Source organism: Myotis myotis, unplaced genomic scaffold (assembly GCF_014108235.1).
Source record: "Myotis myotis isolate mMyoMyo1 unplaced genomic scaffold, mMyoMyo1.p scaffold_m19_p_15, whole genome shotgun sequence".
Lineage (NCBI taxonomy): Eukaryota > Metazoa > Chordata > Mammalia > Chiroptera > Vespertilionidae > Myotis > Myotis myotis.
In genome coordinates this window covers 37777347-37798255 of record NW_023416319.1, presented here as the reverse complement: position 1 = coordinate 37798255, position 20909 = coordinate 37777347, and the positions used below count along the sequence as shown (strand labels likewise).

Here is a 20909-nt window from a genome sequence, read left to right as displayed (position 1 = left end):
AACGAAAGTTTATTTATGTACCACCACCAGTCCACATACTCTTAGAGCCTCCATTTTCCCAGCAAAATACCAGAATTTATCTTCAGAAGCAGAGGCATGTTTGACAGCACCTTAAAGAATATAAGTGTATAAAAGCCTTGAGAGCTAAAGAAGCCATCACTCTGTTATATTTTATTTTACCAAGAATAAAGGTAGGAAAACAACTACTTGATTTTGTGTAAACATGTCCTTGATTGAATGCGAGCACATGTGAACTTTTCTTTTTCAAACACACACAATATTATAATCACAGATATGGAAAGGCAAGTACTATGAGATTTCATGAATAAAACCATGACATATTGAAACTGAAGGGAACGTGCTTGCTTATGCAAAAATCTCATTTTGCCAGTTATAGTTACTTTGCTCTCAGAACCGTTCTCTATCCAAGGTTTTTTGACTGCTGATTTTCAGCCAGGTTTACCCCATGGGAGACAAGTGGCAAACAATCATCCACGATTGGTGTTTCAGCTGCTTGTCATGGCTTCATCTTTCCCATCTCCTCTAGTGCTAGGAATGATACCAGTTCATGCTGATGGTGAGTTGAGGGCTGCCTTATAACAATCAATTTCCTATATTAAATTTAATGTTTGAAACGCCTGAAGTAGTTTCTGTTTTCCTCACTGGATCCTGACGGGTAAACTTACTAAAAGAATTGTGATGAGCAGAGCCGGACTCTTGAGAAGTGTGTATGTGTGTGTGTAGAGGGGAGAGTTGTACTACTTATCCCTAACCTCTTATAAATACCATAGTTTTATTATGTATATACATGTGTGTGTAAAGCCTGAACTAAGTGTGCTATAAGAGTTATCAGACTTAATCTTAACAACCACCCTGAAAAGTATTTGAATTGTAGTTACACTAAAAAGAGAAACTCAGAGAAGCAAATTCACTTCCCAGGCTGCAAATCTAGAATATGGTGAAGTTCGGATACAAATATAGGTTATTTTAAACTATAAAAACCAGTATTTTATTCTTGGGCTAAAAGGCATATTTTTAAAATAACTAAGAATGGTATTAATCTAAATGTGGGAATTTGGAGTTTTTTGATAAACATTTCTTTCAACAGAGTTTTAAATATAAATATTGAGAAGCATTATTTGATCATGGATTTTTGTGCCATTCCTAGATGCCAAAAACCCTGTTTGATGGAGCTTGGGTATATATGTCTGGAGGCAGATTAGAAAAGAGTAACTGAGATAGTCCATCTTTAAAATATTTTGCAGATGGTTTCTGTACTCACATTTCCATAACTTATTTAAATATTATCTCAAATAATTTATTTCTGTGCCAAGTATCTTCTGTAGCATATCTCAAACAACTATACAGCATGAAAAGACAGTGCTATTTTTTTTCTACATGGACCTTATTGCCTTAAGATGAGTCTGATGTTAGATGAGACATAGACTGCTATAACAACATAGGAAAAGGCAATCTGGCCTAGTCTCAGGATCATGGAACCCTTTCCTGAGAAACTGATATTATTAACAGGAGACCTGAGGAAAGGGCTCATGACAAGGCTTGGAGGTGAGGTGATATATGTGAAATATTTTAGTTTCATTTTGTTATATGGATGGGCCTTTATGAAAGCACGAAGTAAGTAAAGTCGTCTAAGCAGGAAGAGACACAAATCTTACCCAAGGCTTTGTAATCTGTAACGAAAAGTTTAAAGTGAAGATACATTCTAAAGGTCAATGAAAACCCATCAGTGCATTGTAAAAACAAATGGATTTTTTGATAGATCATTTTTGCATTATTTTAGGGAATGGACCCAGAGAGGAGCAAAAAGTGCAGCAGTAGAGCTCAGAAACATATTGTATTTGTCCAAGTTAGCTCAGAGTGGTGATAGTAAAGGAGGGAAGATATTGATTGATAGGATTGGACTATCCGTGGTCGGCAAACCGCGGCTCGCAAGCCACATGCGGCTCTTTGGCCCCCTGAGTGTGGCTCTTCCACAAAATACCACATGCAGGCACACACATACAGTGCGATTGAAACTTCGTGGCCCATGCGCAGAAGTCGGTATTTTGTGAGCTGGTAACTGGTGAAGGAGAATGGTGAGTCAAAGATGACTTTTAGAGCTCAGGTAATAATGAGAGCTTGAGGATCATACTCATAATTATAAGCAAAGTAATGGTAATTAGAACCTTGTGAGTCCATTAGTAGGGATAGACTTGGAAAACCAACAAAAGCAACTGCGGGTTTAAAACTAAAATATTTAAAGAACATCTGGAGGAGACATCCTGCACAGGAAAATCCTACATGGGGCAAGCTGAGAGGTAGATTGATAAGCTAGACTGGCTTTACTTGAAACTAGGGAAAAATAGGTTTTCAGAAGAAAAAGGTTTTTCACAGACTTGAATATTAAGAACGTATGGAAGATAAAGAGGGAAATGTCCACTGAAATGAAAATTTTTTGATTTCTGGTTAGAATGCAGTGGGTTTTGATAAACCAGTGGCTCTACCAATAACTAGAAAAGCCAGATACGCAGCAAGAATAAGCAGAAAATGAAGAAGAAGGGGACAAAAGCAATATTCAAAGAAATAATTGTCTAAAATTAATTGCCTAAATTTATTTTCCTATCTGAAAGGAAACCAACTCAAAAATTCAAGAGGTTTGCCCTGGCTGGTGTGGTTCGCTGGCTAAGCATCATCCCATGCACCAAAGCATTGCCGGTTCAATTCCAGATCAGGGCACATACCCAGGTTGTGGGTTTGATACCCAGTGGGGGTGGGTACAGGATGTAATCAACTGATGATTCTTTCTCTCTTCCCTCACTCAAAGAAAAAAAATTCCAAGAGGGCTTAGTAGATCGAAAGCATGATATAAGAGAAAAAGCCTGACAACTAAGTCCAACATAGTCAAACTACTAATAATAAGAGTTAGCTAAAGTCTTAAGAGCAGCCAGAGAAGACAGACCAGTTTCCTTTATAGTAGATTCATGAAAACTTATGACTGCCTTCAAAAGAAATAACGAAAGCATGAAGAAAATTAAATGATATATTTAAGGTGAAAGAAAACAACTGGCAATCTATAAATAATGATAATATCCTTTAGAGAAAAAACTGCAATAGGATCCTTACAGAAAAATTAACAATTGAGGGGATTTCTCACCATCGGGCATTTTCAAAAAGAAATATTTAAGGAAGTCGCCCAGACTGGTTTAGCTCAGTGGATAGAGCGTCAGCCTGCGAACTCAAGGGTCCCAAGTTCGATTCTGGTCAAGGGCATGTACCTTGGTTGCAGGCACTTCCCCAGTAGGGATTGTGAAGGAGGCAGCTGATCGATGTTTCTAACTCTCTATCCCTTTCCCTTCCTTTCTGTAAATAATCAATAAAATATATTTAAAAAAAATATTTAAGGAAGTTATTCAGGTGTAAGAATTTTTTTCCAAATAGAAAATGTAAATGCAATAGAAAAAAAGTACATATCTGAGAAATAGTAATAAGTGTTGAATGCACAAAGTAATATTATAATTGCCCTTCTATACTTAAAATATGTATATAATTAAAATTTATGATGATAATGTAAAATTGAATATTTAATTTTCTATGACTCAACATTATAGAAGAGTAGTAAAAGTAATGTTTTATGCTAATTCTTAGTAAATCAGAAGTATATTTTAAAGCAAAAGAAGTCAAAATGTAAATATAACTGAGGAGGTACTAGAGAAGGACAACTGAATATATTTCATTAGCCCCCCCATAAAAAAGAGTAGATTAAAGAATATATTGTATGATGTTTTAGAGAGACACACTTTAAATATAGAGGCAAGTAAAAGATTGCTAATTAAGTTATGCTACTATCAGACAAAATAGAATTTGAGACATGAAAAGAAGCATTTCACAGTGATGAAGAGGTCTTTCAAAAAAGACTATAACGCTATTATAAATCTCCATGAACCCAACAAAATAATGTAAAATATATATTTAAAGTTCATAAAACTGGACATTTGCTCCCTATCATTGTTTAGTAATCTTTCCTTGCTATCATGAGCAACCACAGCACTGAAAGAAATGTTACTTAGAACTACTTTCAAATACAGGACAATAAATATTAGAATACTAAATCCCAGAGAGAAGGAAAACAAACAAGATGAGTGCACCTTTGCCTTAAAGTCTTCCTAGAGACAATTTGTGGACAATATAAATGTTGCGAGAAATAAGATAAATATAAAAAAAAATTAGTTGTATTTTTGTATAATAACAATGAAAAATCAGATGATGAAAATTTCAAAATAACTTTTACATTAGCATCAAAACCAAAATACTTGGAAATACAAGATGTTCACACTGAAAACTATGAGTAATTATTGAAGGAAATTAAACTATGTTCACAGATTGAGAGTCAATACTGTTAAGTTTCATTTCTATCCAGATTGTTCTACATATTAAACATAATTTCAGTCAACATCCCCACAGGCATTTTTATAAAATTTATCAAGCTGATCTACAAATTATATAGAAATACAAATTATCTAAAATTTATTTTTTCAAATACTTTTATTGATATCAGAGAGGAAGGAGAGGGAGAGAGAAACATCAATGATGAAAAAGAATAATTAATCAGCTATCTCCTGCATGCCCTTCACTGGGGATTGAGCCTGCAATCAGAGAGGTGACCTCTTGGTTTATAGGTTGATGCCCAACCACTGTTCCATACTAGCGAGGCTATTAAAAAACTTAATAGAAAACTATAATATTCAAGATAGTATGTTACTGCCATAAAAGTAAGCACAGAAATGGAACAGAATTGAAAGTCCAGAAATAGATCCACACATATATGGTCAATTTAATTTTCACACTAGTTCCAAGGTAATTTAAAAGGAAAAGAAAAGCATTTTCATCAAATGGTGCTTGAACTAGTTATCTATATGAAAAGATGTACTGTACATCACTCCATAAACAAAAATCAATACAAAGTTGCCCATGACTTTAAACATAAATCTAAATCTTCAAACATCAAGAAAATCTTGGTAAACTTGTTGTAGCCAAATATTATAAAGGAAAAAATTGATAAATTATACTTTATTACATACAAGAACTTGTGCTTTCTGAAAGATTTGATTAAGAAAAATTACAGGCTTGTAGAAATATTTATATATATATACGTAGAAATATATATATATATATATATATAGATAGATAGATATATCTATATATCTATCTATCTATATATATATATAGATAGATAGATATATCTATCTATCTATATATATATATATATATATATATATCTATATCTATATATATATATCTCCTGGCAAAGAATTTATAGAAGAAGATAGTCTAAAAATGATATGTGAATGTTCATTAAGTACTGTAAACATATTGAACATCATTAGTAATCACAGAAAAGCAGCTTAATATTCTCGGATCCCAATGGCATGAAATTAGAAATCACCTACAGTAAAAACACGGAGGCTAAATAGCATGTTATTAAACAATGAATAGGTTACCAATGAAATCAAGAAAGAAATCAAATGTTCTGGAAACAAATGAAAATGAACACACAACACCACCAAATCTATGGGACACAGTGAAAACAGTCCTGAGAGGAAAGTTCATAGCACTACAGGCCTATCTCAAAATATAAGAACAATTAATAATAAACTATTTAACCCTACAACCTAAAGAAATAGAAAGAGAACAAGAAAACCCCAGAGTAAGTAGAAAGAAGGAAATAAGAAGGAAATAATAAAGATCAGAGCAGAAATAAATTACATAAAAACAATAGAAAAAAGTCAATGAAAACATGAGCTGGTTCTTTGAAAAGATAAATAAGATTGATGAACCTTAACCAGACTCATCAAGAAACAAAGAGAGAGAACCCAAATAAATAAAATCAGAAGCGAAAGTGGTGAAGTAACACCACAGAAATAAAAATTATAAGAACAAGTATATGCCAATGTGAATGAAATGGGACGAAAGATACACTCTTCTAAAACTGAATCAAAACCTGAGTAGGCTAGTAACAACTGATAAAATGAAGCAGCAAACAAAAGCCCTGGTCCGGACTGCTTCCCAGGGAGTTTTACCAAACATTCAAAGAACTAATACCTATCCCTCTTGAACAATTCCAAAAATCCAAGAGGATGAAATACTTCCAAGTTCTTTTATGAGGCGAGCACAGCATAACCCTAATGCCAAAACCAGATAAAAGACACAACAAAGAGAATTACAGGCCAGTATCCCTCATGAACACAAATGCTAAAATCCTAAAAAAATAAAAATAAAAAAAATAGAAAATTAGATCCAACAATATATTAAAAAGATCTTACACCATGACCAAGTGGGATTTATTCCAGGGATGCAAGGCTGGTACAATATTTGCAAATCAATAAACATGATACTCACATAAACAAATTGAAAGACAAAGAAATCACATGATCATATCAATACACAAAACAGCATTTGACAAAATCTATCACCCACTTTTTTAAAATATATTTTTTATTGATTTCAGAGAGGAAGGGAGAGAGAGAAACATTAATGATGAGCATATCATTGACCAGCGGCCCCCTGCATGCCTCACACTAAGGAAACAAAAGACCTGTACTCAAAAAACTACAGGACATTGAAAAAAGAGAAAGAAGAAATAAAGAAGTGGAAGAATATACTGTGTTCATGGACTGTTAGAATTATCATTAAAATGGCCATACTACTCAATGCAATCCCTATTAAAATACCAACAGCATATTTCACAAATATTCCAAAAATTCATATGGAACCAAAAAAGACCCCGAATAGCCCCAACAATATTGAGAAAGAAGAACAAAGTTGGAGGGATCACAATACCAGAGATCAAGTTACAGTGTAAAGCCACTGAACTCAAAACAGCCTGGTTCTGGCATAAGAACAGGCATATAGATCAATGGAACAGAACAGAGACCTCAGAAATCAACCCAAGGCATTATGCTTTGAATTACTTTTAATTAATGCAAATTAATATTTGATGAGGCAAGAGCATAATGGAGCAGAGACAGTCTCTTCAATAAATGATGTTGGGAAAATTGGACAGGTACATCCAACACAATGAAACTAGACCATCAACTTACATCATACACAAGAATAAACTCAAAATAGATAAAGGACTTAAATGTAAGATGTGAATCATAAAAATTCTAGGAGAAACCTTAGGTAGCAAAATATTTACAGATACATCTCCTAGGGCAAAGGAAACTAAGGAGAAAATAAACAAATGGGACTGTATCAAAATAAAAAGCTTCTGCACAGCAAAAGAAACTATCAACAAAATGAAAAGATAGCCCACTGCCTGGGAGAACATATTTGCCAATAATTCAACCAGTAAGGGGTTAATTTTCAAAATATATAGGGAACTCATACAACTTAACAAAAGGAAGACAAACCATTTTAAAAATGGGCAAAGGATCTAAATAGACACTTCTCCAAAGTGGACATAGAAAAGGTCCAAGAGACATAAAAAAAAAAAAACAAAAAACGCTCAAAGTCATTGATCATCAGAGAGATGCAAATTAAATCAACAATGAGGTACCATCTCACACCTGTCAGAATGGCTATCATTAACAAATCAACAAAGTACAAGTGGTGTAGAGAAAGGGAACCCTAGTACACTGCTAGTGGGAATGCAGATTGGTGCAGCCACAGTAGGAAACAGTATGGAGTTTCCTTAAAAAAATTGAAAACGGAACTCCAATTTGACCCAGATCCTACTTCAAGGAATAAATCCTCAGAATACTGAAAGACCAATCAGAAAGAATATATGCACCCCTATGTTCACACTAGCGCATTTTACAATAGCTAAGATTTGGAAACAATGCAAGTGCCCATCAGCAGATGGGTAGATAAAAAAGAAAGAACTACCATTTGCAACAGAATGGATGGACCTGGAGAGTACTAGTATTATGCTGAGCAAAATAAGCCAGTTGGAGAAAGATAGGTATCACATGATCTCACTCATGTGGAATCTAATGAACAAACTAGACCCAGAGATACAGAAGCATGGAACAGACTGCAGAATCTCAGAGGAATGGTGGGAGAGGGTAGGTGGGTGGGAAGAGATCAACCAAAGAACTCATATGCATAACACATGGACACAGACAATAGGTTTGTGAAGGCCTGGGGTTGGGGGCGGGCTAGAAAAAGTCAATGGGGGAAAATGGGTGCTGGGGTTCTTGTTCCAGCATCAAGAAGGGTTCAGAAATCTGGAGAAGGCTGTGGGTAAATTATATAGGAGTCCAGAGACAAAGCATAATTTTGAAAGGCATTTGGGGGTCAGAGGAGTTTAGCTTAAAGGAAACTAAGTTCTAAGTTCTCCTCGTCTCAGGACCCCATGCTTTTTATTAACACAATTTGTCCTGAGAGGAGGCAGAGATATACACTTCAAAGGGTCAGGTTTTTGTATACAGAGTCCATTGTCAGAATGAATTAGCCTACGGCTGTTCAGGTGTTTGGCCAGTAGGAGGCAATAACATGTAGGTTAAGATGACCTGAGCTGTCTGGCAGCCAACAATCATCCCTTTTCAGGTTTGGGGAAATGCCCTCAGCCATTCCCAACAGGTGACTACATGTGTGACTCAGCCCTTGTTGAGTCCCCAAGTTCCATCAACCTTTTGATGAAACTCCTGCAATTATGACATGCTAGAATTGGCTTCCAGCAAATGGGGACATATGTAATATTTTCAATAATAAAGATTTTAAAAAACTTGCTACTTAGAATATGATGGAATATAAACAATATCAAACCACCATCTTGACAAAATAACTTGCCAAGTACGATATCCTCATTTTTCTTAGTACCAGTAGGCATTACAAAAATTCTACAACCTTACCAAAGCATTGATTGGGTAGTCAATTTTTAAAGAATGTAGACATTATGTTAATGTTAGTGCAATTGTTCCAACTATTGAATATCTGAAAATAAACACACATTGACCGTGGAATATTACTGAGAGGGAGGGCTATATAATGGGTAAGAAGAGCACCAAGTACTTGACCCAGACATCCTTGATTCAAATTCCAGCTTTCATTTAAGAGCTGTGTTGCCTTGAGCAAGCTACCAAGCACTCTAGTTCATTTCCTCATCTACGAAATGGAGATAAGAGAAGTCCTTACCTCACTGAGTTACTGTGAGTTCATTTACATCGACAGTGCCAAGATATAGGAAGCACAAGAAGCACACAATTTGTATAAGCTGTTAGTATAGTTGGAGCCACACTCCCCATATTTGCCTTTTGAGTATTGCATTTGTGCAATGTAGAGGTCCCTGGTAGATCTTTAAGTTAGGATAAGTATTGACACTGAGAAGAATATCATGGGATACACTTGGCATCAGTTTACCCAGAAGATTATAGGACAGGGACTACATCTTTCCAGGCAACATCACACTTTTGTCTCCACAGGAGTCCCAGCAGCAGTAGCTGGCATGGCAGTTCACACAAGGGTTGGGAAGCTGTGTTTTCCCTAGATGACAGCCAGGTGCAAGGAGATGAGATTCACATCAGTGGGAGTGAAGTTCACTTACACGTGTCATCATGATGCAAACATATCTGATGAATGCCTTGTGTCTGGAATATGGGGTGTTAGAGTAGTACAGTATGAGTATAAGATGTTCTGCTGTTCTGACACAATATAGATGAGAAACTTTGAAACTAACAAAAGGAAAAACTAGCATGTCTTTCTCCCCACCCCGCCACCCAGTATTCCTCTTGGCAATCCATAATTAAAATAGGGCCCTAGCCAATGTGGCTCAGTTGGTTGGGTGTCATCCTGTGCACCAAAAGGTTGCCAGTTTGATTCCTGGTCAGAACACATGCCCAGGTTGCGGGTTCCATCCCGGGTAGGGGGTTGTGCAGGAAGCAGTTGATCAAGGTTATCCTCCCATTCTCTCCCTTTCCCTTCTTCTCTTTCTAAACATCAATTTTAAAATATCTTTTAAAAAATCCATTATAATAGGATTTTGACAGGGTTTTCCAGCAGACATTCTAGCTTGTCAGAGTTGTGGAAGCTTACATCACAGAAATTTAAATGTTGGATTTTGTAAAAAGATACAGATGGTCTATGTATATTAATCACATGGAGAAAAAGTTGGCATTTTATGAGGAAACAGAAAATACCTTGGATTGTTGTTATGCTTCTTTTCTGTACCAAAGGATTGTAGACATATCTCTAAATAGGACTGAGGCTTATGTCTGAAAGCATGTTTAAAACTGGACAAAACTGTACTGTAGCTTAACTGAAAGCACAGAATACATATTACAGAAGCGAGTTTGCAATAAAATAAGCTTCCTGTATAAAGATAATATTGAGGAGGACTCTATCTCTAGACGGTCGTAATTTGGATTGTTTGCAAATACATCTTGCAGTTAGAGTAAGAGCTAACTTACTGAACGTAATCACTTTATATTCATTTAGATCCTCAAAATAAGAATAAAACAACAAAAGAGCCAGAACTTCCCAATTTATGTTTGGACACAGATAATACTGAGAAACTTATTGTGTCATTAATAGACTGACAAGCTCAGGCATTTTGAAACGACACCAGAGTTGTATGAATAAGCACAGGTCACCAACACAGGAAGGGTGGCTGTCTTCCTATTCACTATAAATCAGAACAGATCTCTGATTTCTTTAGGATACCAGCCTTTAAATTAGGTCAAAAATCCTCTTTGAAAAGTTACTTAATACTTTGGCCCCTTTATGGAATAGGGAGAGGGAAAATGGGAAGCTGTGTATATGTACCTGCATGCATATTTACGTATTAAACTTAAGAGGTTTAAAGGCTTGGAAGCCAATTTCATTTTCCTTTGAAACCTTGATTAAGAACACTTCATGTGGATCAGACAGGAATGTCATCAGATATTAGGAAAAATGGCTCCTTCTACGGTAAACGTTTCAAGTTACATTTGCCTAGAAGAATTTTCAGTTGTTGAACATGAGTTGTAATGAGTTAAAAAAAAAATGGGGTCCTGGGTTTTGTAGTCTGATGACTCTACCGAGCCTTTCAAGTAAATTTACGTTCTTGTCCTGCACAGGTTAATTGACTGAATTGTGAAACTCAGAAGAACTTTGTTCAATAAGTGTAACAGAGTCTCTAATATGATGCATTACCCTACTCCAATTTACTATTGATTTCACAGAAATAATTCTGTTGAATCCTCCCTTTGAAGGATTTTTCATGAAAGTAAACCTGGATAAAAGGATAAAAGGACATGCATAATTTTTTGAAGACGTAACATTATGCAGTTATTTTCTGTGAGTAGGTATGACCCACTGCTTGGGCCTCCAGCAAAATTCCCGACCATTTGCTAGGCTTGCCTGCTCTCATTGCTTGTGTGGCCAACGATTTGGTAATCGCAGAGAGTCATGCATCTTAACACACATAGCTCTCAGACCCTTAAGAGCCTCATAGAATGTCTTATAAGCTTTCCTAACGAAATAACAGTATTCTCCGAGCAATTGTCCTAATCTGTCTGCAAAACAGTCTTCATTCTCATAGAGTGATACTTCGTCCTGTGGGTGTTTGAGTCACCCAGAGGAGGTTTACTATGGCCATTTTGGATTTCAAAGTAAACGCATTTGTAAAAAGCCAGCATAAAGGATCACAATGCTACTGACAGGGCTTTGTTGATGCCGGGAGGAAAGTAGACAAGGCACAGATTGCGCTTAAACGTCCTCTCTAGACTACGGGTTTTGCACAGCCTTTATATAGAAAAATCAAAAGGAAATAAATACAATCCATACATAGCAAAGGTTAATGAGTCAAAAAGAGGATTAGGGAATATATGTTTTCGTACGGGAAAGCCACTGGTGACATCCTGAACAGCGGGGGACCTTCTTCTGCGGAAGGCTTTATGCTATTACAGAGCCCTCAGGTAAACCAAGTATTTTCATGTTTGAGAGAGAAATTTACCAAGAATCCTCAACACTATTCATGCCAATTCAGCAGTTAGGAAAAACTTTCTTCTTCCTATGGTGAGATTGGAAACAACTTTAACATCTAAATGGGTTCTGGGAGGTTTTTAATGAAAATTATTAATTATTAAAGTACCGATTATAGCCTACAGTTTGCCCATAGAGAAATGTTAATAACAATGTGTGTTATTCTGTTCAAAGTCCATTGTCTTTTGAGTTGTGAACAGGTGTAGAAGCTGTGTCGTCTCTAGTACATAGGAGTACTTCATGAAATCCTGTTTAATGTTTGCCAAACATTTGTCATTCCTGCCAATGAACAGATTTTACATTTCTGGCTTCAATACACAAAAAGACTTAAAGATGTGTAGTTGTCTAGTATTACTACCTTTCAAATTACAAATTTTGTTACCTTTTCAAGAATTTCAGGCTTGGCATATAATGGAGCTAATTAAATTTTTTTCCCCCTAGGAAGCAGCCAGCCAGACCACTGCCCCAGGCACATAACCTCACTTACTACTTCCCTTCTCTCATTTATTCTGTATGTGAGATGAGACTCTGCAGGCTGCAAAGGTAGAGTACTCAGTCCAGGCAGCTGCTGATGGATCTTAGGAACTACAGAGTGGGCGTTTGAGTCTCAACCTTGACAGCACACATCACAGAGAGGGGATGCTGAAGGCATATCTTTCGGTCTTAGTTGGTTGTGGATGACAATGTGTCAAACGGAAATTATGGAAGAGGCATTAGTTGTATAAAAATGAACCAACCTGGCTTAGCTGTAAGGTATTTTGCAAGATTCTAGGAGTACCACCCCATTTTCCCCTGAGATTAATTTGTGAACAACTCAGACAATATAGTAATTGAAAATGGAATCATGTGGGGAAAAGGTTTCTTTTAGTGATGTCATTAATGCAGCTCCATGATTAAGCCATTTTGTCCATCTTCACAAGAAGGGGATTATTCTTAAGCATTTAAAAATAATTAACTATTTAGCAGTCACCCTACCAGGTTCTTTACACATGTTGTTTAAATTTAATAAGCATTTTTTTCCAACTTAATATTTCAGGAAACCAGGATGAAACTGGTTAAATGATTTGCCCAAATGGCAAGCTAGGAATTTAAAGCCAATTTTGACTGAAAAGCCTTGTCTTTCTTTACTATCACTGCATGTACATTGAAAAGTTCTGTGTTTAATATAGAAAATTTTAGGTGAAATTGCTTGGGAAATTTTCATGAAACTAAGCAGTATTCATTCATGTATACATTTGTATGTGTGTATGATATTTATCATAAACTATCAATTCCCTGAAAGGAAGACTTTTTAGTTGTTCTTATAAAATTATATGTAATATAGCTCTTATTGTGGATAGTCATATGTTATAGAAGGGCCTAGTATCACCCCTGCAAAAAGGGAGAACCATTACAAGGAAAGCAATGATCATCTGGACGTTATAATAGTATATAGAATTTATAGAACCCATTTCATTAAAAACCAGCAGAAAGAAATCAATCTAACATATCTTAAAAGATAAAATATGGATTTGTGCAGAAGATAAATGCTCAAATATAGATGGATAGATTGATGTAGATAATTACACACACATATCTATATGTAAAATTTGAATGAACTCATTCATTTCTGGTATAAAAATAAAGTGGCGCATTTCAGTTTCAATAACATTAAATCTCTCTAGATTCCTGATTGCACTCTTGACTAGTATTTCTTTCTTTTCCCTCCTACAGTTGGACAGTGTCACCTCCCTAATCCAAGCAGCCAAAAATCTAATGAATGCTGTCGTGCAAACAGTGAAAATGTCTTACATTGCCTCAACCAAGATCATCCGAATTCAGAGTCCTACTGGGCCCCGGCACCCAGTTGTGATGTGGAGAATGAAGGCTCCTGCAAAAAAGCCCTTGATTAAAAGAGAGAAGCCAGAAGAAACTTGTGCAGCTATCAGACGAGGCTCCGCAAAGAAAAAAATCCACCCAGTGCAGGTCATGAGTGAATTTAGAGGAAGACAGGTCTACTGAAACCACTATTTTACTCTATGTCTATATTAAAAAGTCCTGGCTAAACACACTGCTTTAATTTTACACTTGGTTCATACTGTAAATTCACTATCTTTAAGCCACAAGTAATATAAAGCATTGAAGGTGTAACTAACATGAGCACCATATATTTGGGGTCATGTTATCTCTGTATGCCTAATAAGTAATCAATATATGTTTGTTGAATGAATGAAAACTTCAGGTACTGTTCAGCTTTTCCCATCACAGAGAATATCTTACATTCACTACCAAATGAACATAGGAGATTCCAATGAGTCTTATTCATCGGTAATAGCTTGATTACATTCACCCTTTTACTTTTAAATTTAAAAATTGACATGAGCTCTTGACTTCGTTTTCAATTAAGAACAAAAGACCTCATAAAATATTTTCCCATTAAAACTTTTCTTACTTGGCCTGATCTGACACAGATGTGTGATCCTTGCTATGGGGTGGGGAATCAATCTCTACATGTCTCTGTCTACTGCCAAATGATTAGGGTGATATCTATCAGAAACTAACCAACCTTGAGCAGTCAAGCTGCATCCTAGATTTTTAAGATCAGCATTGATTATTAATGAAGCAATTTATTAACATTATAAAAGTTACAATGAGTTTTGATGCCACAAATGTGCCTTCTTGGACCCCATTGTGTTTAGCAGTTCTGCGTGTTGAGAACTGGGTTTAAGCGAGTCCATCAGAATTTATACATGGAGGGAGAGTTATTACCCACTTGGCGAAATGGGACATCTAACTACTAGGATATCCCTGAGTGAATTATGCCAACAGAAGTGTTAAGTAGTTCTGCATGACTCTAAAATTTCATTTGTATCAGCTTGCAATTGTAATTAAAAGGAAACAGCCAGTTTGAAAAACCTTTGACATTGAGTAAGATATAACTGTGGAAAATGTATCATTGAACTATGAATTAGAGTTCATGGCAATGTAGCTGGAGTGATTTTTAATAACACTCTTTTAAATAAAAGTCATTGAGGTCATTTTTTCCAACTGTGCTCCCAGTGCACAGTCTCAATCATTGTGCTCATCCCTAGTTGAGTTTGTAATGAACTTCATAATAGTCTGAGTCCAGTGCATTGCTTGTCTCTCTCATGCTTTCACCTTTGTTCTCTGATGGAGTTAAATTTCAGTTACACTTTTTCTCATGCATAGAGCCACCATTCACAGAATTTTAAACATGGGCTCCCTATTCTACTTTATTAATGTGATACTACAATTGTAACTACACTTTGTAAAACATTGCCAATAACATATTATTTCAACAGCCACCTCATCATAGTTTGATAAAGGAAACTTCAAAAATGCAGCACCAATTGATATTAGGACGACTAGTCTGAGTAACTCAGAGAAAAAAAATGGGGAAAAGCATTTATTTAATAGGTTATATTAACTATGAGGAAATGATAACTTTTATTCTAATGAATTATTTTATTTTTCTAAACTTGAGTTGCCTGGGCTCAGCACATAAACTTCCAAGGAAGTAACAGCAATAAGCTCTCCCCTGTTTTGAACTATACACTGGCCTACAGTAATTATTCTGGACAGAACCCACTCTCTAAAAGAGAAGGCAGTGCAGGAAGGAATTAAGTAGTTAAAAATAATTCTATGTTCTAGAACTACCTTGATAAATGAAGCAAAATAGTTTCTTTTGTTGAAATGTTACCATCACTTTCTACTCTAAGAGTAAACATTACAAGAGTGACATCTATAACACATCCTTTTCTCAGATAGAAGTGCAAATTTATAATTTAGTTAAGAAAATAAATAGTTAAGATATCACCATACTGCTAGGTGCATATCTTAGTTCTTAAAGCCACATGCTCAAGAATCACAACAGTCCCCTTTAGAAAATCTAATGTCCCTTTGGTCCTGCTTCAGCTTTCCACAGGTTGGAAGTTAGAATGAGGCATTAGATTCCAAAAGAACAGAAGTAACTTGAAATTATTCAATTACCAAATATCCTCTGTATCTTTAAAATAAACCAACTCCACACAAAATGAGATGTGAACAAGGCCTCCTCTTCAAAGTAGGTAGATTTCCGACTTAGCTCAAAGTAAACAACTTATAATTAAAACTTATTTTGAAAAAAATAAACTTGGAAAATAGCCCAGGAGTAAAGCCAGCTGTAGTAATCAAAGGTGTAATAAGAACAGGATGCATAGAGCTGAGAAAGGCATCTGTCTGCCTGGGTGAGTTTTTGCAGTTGGGCAACATTTCAAGAGTTAGTCCAATTCAAATCTGCTAATGATATAAGTGCTAATACACAGCAAAAATATTAACAAACCTTTGCATTACAAAGCATAGTTAAATGAATCTAACCAGTATGAATGAATGCATTAGATAGAATGTATTTATATTTAAGCACTTCTTCTCTAGGGGAAAACTTTAATGAGAGTGATACCTTGGTGGCCCATCTATACACCTTTTCAAATCACATCACAAAGATCAGTGCTTCATCCTGTTAATCAAAGCTCACTTTTTTCTTTTAGTGAAATCAATTTATGGAGGAGAACAGGGTTTAGACTACCTACAAGGACCTCCTGGTTAGCCACCAGCATAATTGTCAAACATTAGACTGGAATCAGAATGATAAGTTAGAAAATATCCAAGAAATCATAATCCACTTAAGATTTTTATTATAAAAACTGGAAGGTTTTCATTAAACAGGAAAGGCGAGTCATGTGAATTTCTCCCTTTTAATCATCACAAGTGAAAATTATTGGATTAAAATATTTGTTTCTAATACAGTTTCTGGGTTATAACTCAAATGGGTCACACAAAAAAAAGATACTTTTTTTTTATAGTATTTTGTTATATATTCCCTTCCTGTTTGTCTTATGGCATGAGCGAAAACTATAAATGCATAAGAAAATACAATATTCTTAAATGTGCCTTCTGACTTTTGCACATTGCTGAATTTATTAGTATCAATATAAATAAATGTCTGCCATAAAAAATACTTCTGTTTAAGGGGGAAGGTCCACCATAGCTATACAGAAAGGCTCTTTCTTGCACACTCAATGGCTTCAAAGGAAGTCAGTTTTTAAGTCATACCACAGCAAGACAGTGACTACACAGTTAAGTGCCCAGTTTAGTCCTCACACCCAATAATGAATGCTACTCAAATTCCATGAAGGGTGGCTGAAAAACCTGCCTAAGAACAGAGGCAAATTTTCAGTGGCCTTCACTTTCAAGGTGGTCCTTTCATCTCACCCATCCCTGTGCTAGGTGTCCTATTAACTGCTGATACTTTCCACCAGAATGATACAGGACTGCTCATCCCAGGCAATTACCTCCAATTTATGTCCTTCCCTCTTGGCCCATGCACCAAAAGTATCTCTCATCTCCTTAGGTGTCTATGCTACCTACAAATTGATAAATAATTTCTAGTGCTCTAGTTAAAATTATGAATTTTAATTCCCAGCAGCATTATTCCTTTTTTTTCTATTCCAGAATATATTCTTATTCCTTTTGGTGTGAAAGGTACACTTCCATGCTAGGGATTGTAGTTCCCATGGATACAGATGCCTGTACAATAGTTGCAGAATGGGTGGAATGAGATCTGAGACTTTTCCTTGTGATGTTTATCATTCGCTGGTGAACTCATTGCAGAATTGCCAGCTCGTTTTAATATCATTTTTAAGTAATTCTTTAGGTCAGCAAACCAGGCATCAGAATATCAAGTTAAATGAAGTTAAATGAAACCTATTTATTTTGTCAGCTTGTTTTCTCCCAACCAACCTTCCTAGTGTATATTTAGGAATCAAATATTTTTTTGGTTTGGGAAAGACAGAAGTATTTCTGTTTGACTTGATCAGAAAATTAAGGAGCACATAGTTTAAAGACTATAGACTGCATTATTATATTAATAATAATTTTAAGTAAATGAGGAAAATGTGACTTTAGAAATTTATATTTATATATCACATACCAGGAATCAATACTGACTTAATAAGAACCCTATTTCATTTCTTTTGTCATAATTCTCTGTCCATACCATTATAATATCTTTAGTATTAGTATTTTACACATTACTACCAAATCCAATAGGCCTGGCTTGTTTGTTAGGAAAGAAAATATGGATGTTATTAAAATCAAGTGTATGCAACTAAAGATGTCCTTATTAAGGTTGTAATACTATCCTAGACATCTAAGTGAGAGCAAGAAGAAATTTTTAAATTATTTTTGTCATTTTTAACCAATTCACATGAACACAAAATGTTTTCTATTATAGCAAAAGAAATAATAGTTTATAGCATTAATGATTTCTCCTAACTAGCAGGATAGAGACTATCACTTAACATTTCAAAAGAAGATAATTAATACTAATTAAGAACACCATTTCCAAATGGAACCCAACCTTACCAGCAACCTGTCTACAGGCAGTAGATGGTTGGTAGGGCTGGCCTTATGTAGATCCTGGGATATTTCATGGCTGCAGCCTGCCTTATGCCATCCAATAGTCCCCATTGGTTTATGTGAACAAACACAAGGATTGACTTTCAAAATTCATTTAACACGTTGTAGAAAAAGCAGTAAAGACTGAGCATTTCTAAAGAAATACGGGTAAGAAAGTGACAGAGGTGAGGGAGGGTGAAAGAAAGGTAGTTGCCAGGCAGAGCCTAGGAAGGAGGAGTTTTGGTTCCATGAAGACCAGGCAGCCTCCTCCTGAGGAAGAGGGATATGATAGAGTACTTGTCTTTGGTGGTTTGTGTGAAGTCATGTAGGAGGCAGGAGGATGGACTATATAATAGCTGATGATGATTAATATTGTGTGAAAGATGAGAAATGGAAATTCAGCCAGTTTTCTAAGCTGATAATGGGTGAAATTTTCGCCATTGTCAAGAGCTAAGCAGGATAATCACACATTTATATATTTAACAAATATCTGTTGAACAACTAGGATGTCCAGGCACTACTTTGGTTCTTAGGATACACCAATAACAGCACAGTGATCCTAGCCCTCCTCTGCTAGCTGTGTGTTAAATGCTTTTACCTTAATAAATTCTCTCAATAACCCTCTGGGATAAACATTGTTAGCTCCATTCCATATACAAGGAACCTGACGCTTACACGGAATGAGAATTTCGCTCAAAAACTCACTGGCTCTAAAACTGAGTTTGTTGCACTCTAGAGTCTGAGCTTTTGGTCAGCCCATCATTTAGCCTTCCTGGAAAAACGAGATTGGATTTTTTCAGTTGAAAATAAGATACAAATTTCAAATGCTGGCTGGCTAGCTGGCTTCCCATGTAATAGCACAAATATCAAAACTTAAAAACATTATTAATCCATACCTACACTACTCAAAGCAGATAAAATTTGCTGCATATTTTTACCTCTAATAACTGAATGTCGGATATCAGACATCTGAGTGAATATTTCATCCATGTGATTTGCAGTAAGATGAAAACTCTTTGCCAAATTACTTTTATTCCACAGAGGAGAAACATGCAATGAAAATGCCCGTTTTAATCCATCTTTATTACGGATTGATGAAAAAATTTTGTGGATATCATTTCTTTCCTTTTTTACTACTACTGTGTGTTTGTGTGTTTACAGTTAGAGATCTCAAAGGAGTGTTCGCCAAGAATTATTGAAATACACTCGTTTCCTTGCATTCAAACTATAGCAAATAACTGTTTCCTTCTTTATGGAGATGACAAATGTATGCAGTGTGTACCTTACTACAGGTACATGCAGTCCTTCACGTTTACATGATCCTTATTCCCAGAGCCAACTGAAGCCAGACTCTTCTTGTCCACATTGCTGGCTATGCTTCTCTATCCCAATCACTTCCTGATCTTTCTGATAGTTGTCTTCCTTAAACTGAGGTTCCTCAAACCGGGGTTGGCGCTTTCATGTACCTGGCTGTCATGATGGTGCCCATTCCCAGCTGTAAGAAAAGGATTTCCCAACTGTAAAAAAGGTAATTCTCTTCAAAAAAGGCTTCGCTTCCTAAAAATCTCTTAAATGTAGGATATACAAAAGCCACGTAAATGGTATTTACACAGTGGTCTCTGTGTTTTCATTTCCAAGGAGATATTTTCTGAAATTCTAAAGTTTTCTTCACATTTTCAAGAAAAATGCTTACTTTTTGGTTCTGGGTATCTTGAAGGCATGTAGCATCTCTTTAAAAATGTTAAAGCCCTGTCTCAATAATGAGATCAATAGTTCAAAAGCCTGCCCTGACCGGTTTGGCTCAGTGGCTAGAGCGTCGGCCTGTAGACTGAAGAGTCCCAGGTTCGATTCCGGTCAAGGGCATGTACCTTGGTTGCGGGCACATCCCCAGTAGCGGGTGTGCAGGAGGCAGCTGATCGATGTTTCTCTCTCATTGATGTTTCTAACTCTCTATCCCTCTCCCTTCCTCTCTGTAAAAAAATCAATAAAATATAAAAAAAAAAAATAGTTCAAAAGCCTGCAGGTAACTTTGTCTATTCCAACAGCTATGCACTACACAATCCCAGTTCAACCACAGACATGCCATTTCTGTGAATGACCTGAAGCTCTCTGTGGCATTCACTAAGAGTATCACTTAGACTGGTTTTATTGACCTGGGCGTCAAACACTAAGTTTGTGCTGGACTGGTGATTAATAAAGCAAATGGGCAAGTCTGATGTATTAGTTCCTGCTCTCTGCTAAGCAGAGCTTTCCTCCTTCCTGTGGCTTTAAACATAAAATTAACTTTAAAACTGCTGTAGACATAGTGTGCCATTGCTTGCCAAATTATGCCATTATAGCTCTGTATTCTTTGTGCTGGTATACAATATGCCCATGGGGACATAAATATGAGAATTTCAGCAACTGGCTTCCAGGGTTAAGCTGTGCTTCCAACTGATTTTGAAGTTTTTCCTTGAGTAGTACAGTCCCTCCAAAGAAAATGTCGTTGGGCTTAAATGACAGCTTAATGTTCC

The 20909-nt window shown here is 35.9% G+C and overlaps 1 protein-coding gene across 1 annotated transcript in view; it reads left to right on the top strand.

The window, feature by feature from the left end:
• The window catches only part of CTNNA3 (catenin alpha 3), a 1292302-nt gene extending 1272028 nt beyond the window's left edge, over positions 1 to 20274 (top strand). Inside the window, exon 18 of the mRNA XM_036336865.1 lies at positions 13675 to 20274. Within this exon, the coding sequence (XP_036192758.1) occupies positions 13675 to 13962 (288 nt within the window). The 3' untranslated portion in view covers positions 13963 to 20274. The remainder of the gene's footprint in view (positions 1 to 13674) is intronic.
• Positions 20275 to 20909: the final 635 nt, after the last annotated feature.